General features: G+C 55.6%; 1 protein-coding gene across 1 annotated transcript in view; it reads right to left on the bottom strand.

The window, feature by feature from the left end:
• The window catches only part of Bmp8a (bone morphogenetic protein 8a), a gene marked incomplete at its 5' end in the record, with an annotated part of 17885 nt that extends 17060 nt beyond the window's left edge, over positions 1-825 (bottom strand). Inside the window, 2 exons of the mRNA XM_029564948.1 lie at positions 6-135; positions 544-825. Of these exons, the coding sequence (XP_029420808.1) occupies positions 6-135; positions 544-825 (412 nt within the window). The remainder of the gene's footprint in view (positions 1-5; positions 136-543) is intronic.
• Positions 826-1328: the final 503 nt, after the last annotated feature.

Genomic DNA, 1328 nt, shown 5'->3' with positions numbered 1-1328 from the left:
AAATAGAGGCGGAGTCCCAGGTCCTTGTTATGGTTCAACAACCAGTGGTCACCGGCTGCTGTGATGTCCAGCACCAGCCAGCCCTCGTCCCCAGCTTGGAGCGTCTGAAGATCCAAAAACAACAAGTCAGACTCCCTGTGGACACGAAAAAACAACCACGTGGGCCGAGGTCTGCAAGGCTGCCTGTATCCCTTCCTGCCTAGGGATCTACTTTCAGAGCATCTTCCCTACCTGGCTCCGGGCTGGGCTCCTTCAGTGCCACATTTCACTGATAATCCCCCCGCCCGAACGTGTTATTGTGTCCATCTGCTGCTGGGGAAGCTGGCTCAGTGATCTGGGGTCTATCCAGGGCCCCACAGACACCATGGCAGGGAAGGGAGTTCCTGACCAAGCCTCTTTCCCATATCTGAGGCATCTCTCTTATGATGCTCCCCTTTCTTCTCTTGGAAATGCAACCCCATATCCAGACTGAACAGGACCCCTGCCAGAGCCTTGACTATGAGACTCTGAGGTGGGGTGGGCACCTAAGCTGAGGGAAGGCACCTGTTGGAGTGCTCCTGGACCACCTCAAACATGCTGACATGGAGGGTGCTGTTGAGCAGGCGGGTGCTGGACTCTTTATATATGCGGAACTCAGCGGCTGTGACTGCCTCCCCAGTAGGGATTTGGGTCAAGTCAAAGTGGAATTCCTTCCAGTGTGGCTCCTGGTGGCCCAGGGTACGGTCACGTTCCACTGGAAGACAAAGTGGGAATGGGGTGGTCACTAGGAGCCAGGGTAGCCTGGGCTCCCGAGTAGGGCACAGGCAGCCCGAGCGGGGCCAACTCCTGCTCTACACACAGGCTTGTGTTCTGCCCTGAGTGCACACCGGGTCGCATGAGGTGGTGTAGTGAAAAACTCGGGAAGTGCTCAGCAGGCCCCCATCCCCATCTGTCCCCACCTCCAGCTGGCCCCAGGACCCACAGATAAATCACAGATAGTTCCTCCTCTCAGAGCTCCTAGGCCAAAGGGAAGATGGACCTCAGACCATTGCAGAAAGACACAACAGTTCCAGGGGAAAATAATGGCTGAATTTCAGTGGAACAGGGGACACCCAGAGCCTGTTGCCCTCAATGGGAACGAGGTAGAGGAGCTCAGGTCTGACAGTTGGGATACAGCTGTGTTTGAATTTGTCTTGGTGTCCAGGGAGAGCTGTGCAGGGAGTGGGCCAGAGGAACAAAGCCAAAGGCAGAAAGCCTTGAGAAAGGGAAAGGATATCCACTGCCAGAAACCAGAGGATAAAGGACCTTCAAGGGGATGACAGGAAGGAGGCAGGTAGAAAGCGACAGGA

Source organism: Nannospalax galili, unplaced genomic scaffold, assembly GCF_000622305.1.
Source record: "Nannospalax galili isolate Female #2095 unplaced genomic scaffold, S.galili_v1.0 scaffold5238, whole genome shotgun sequence".
Classification (NCBI taxonomy): domain Eukaryota; kingdom Metazoa; phylum Chordata; class Mammalia; order Rodentia; family Spalacidae; genus Nannospalax; species Nannospalax galili.
Note: the sequence above shows the minus strand (reverse complement) of the source record. Positions and strands in the feature narration are given on the sequence as shown.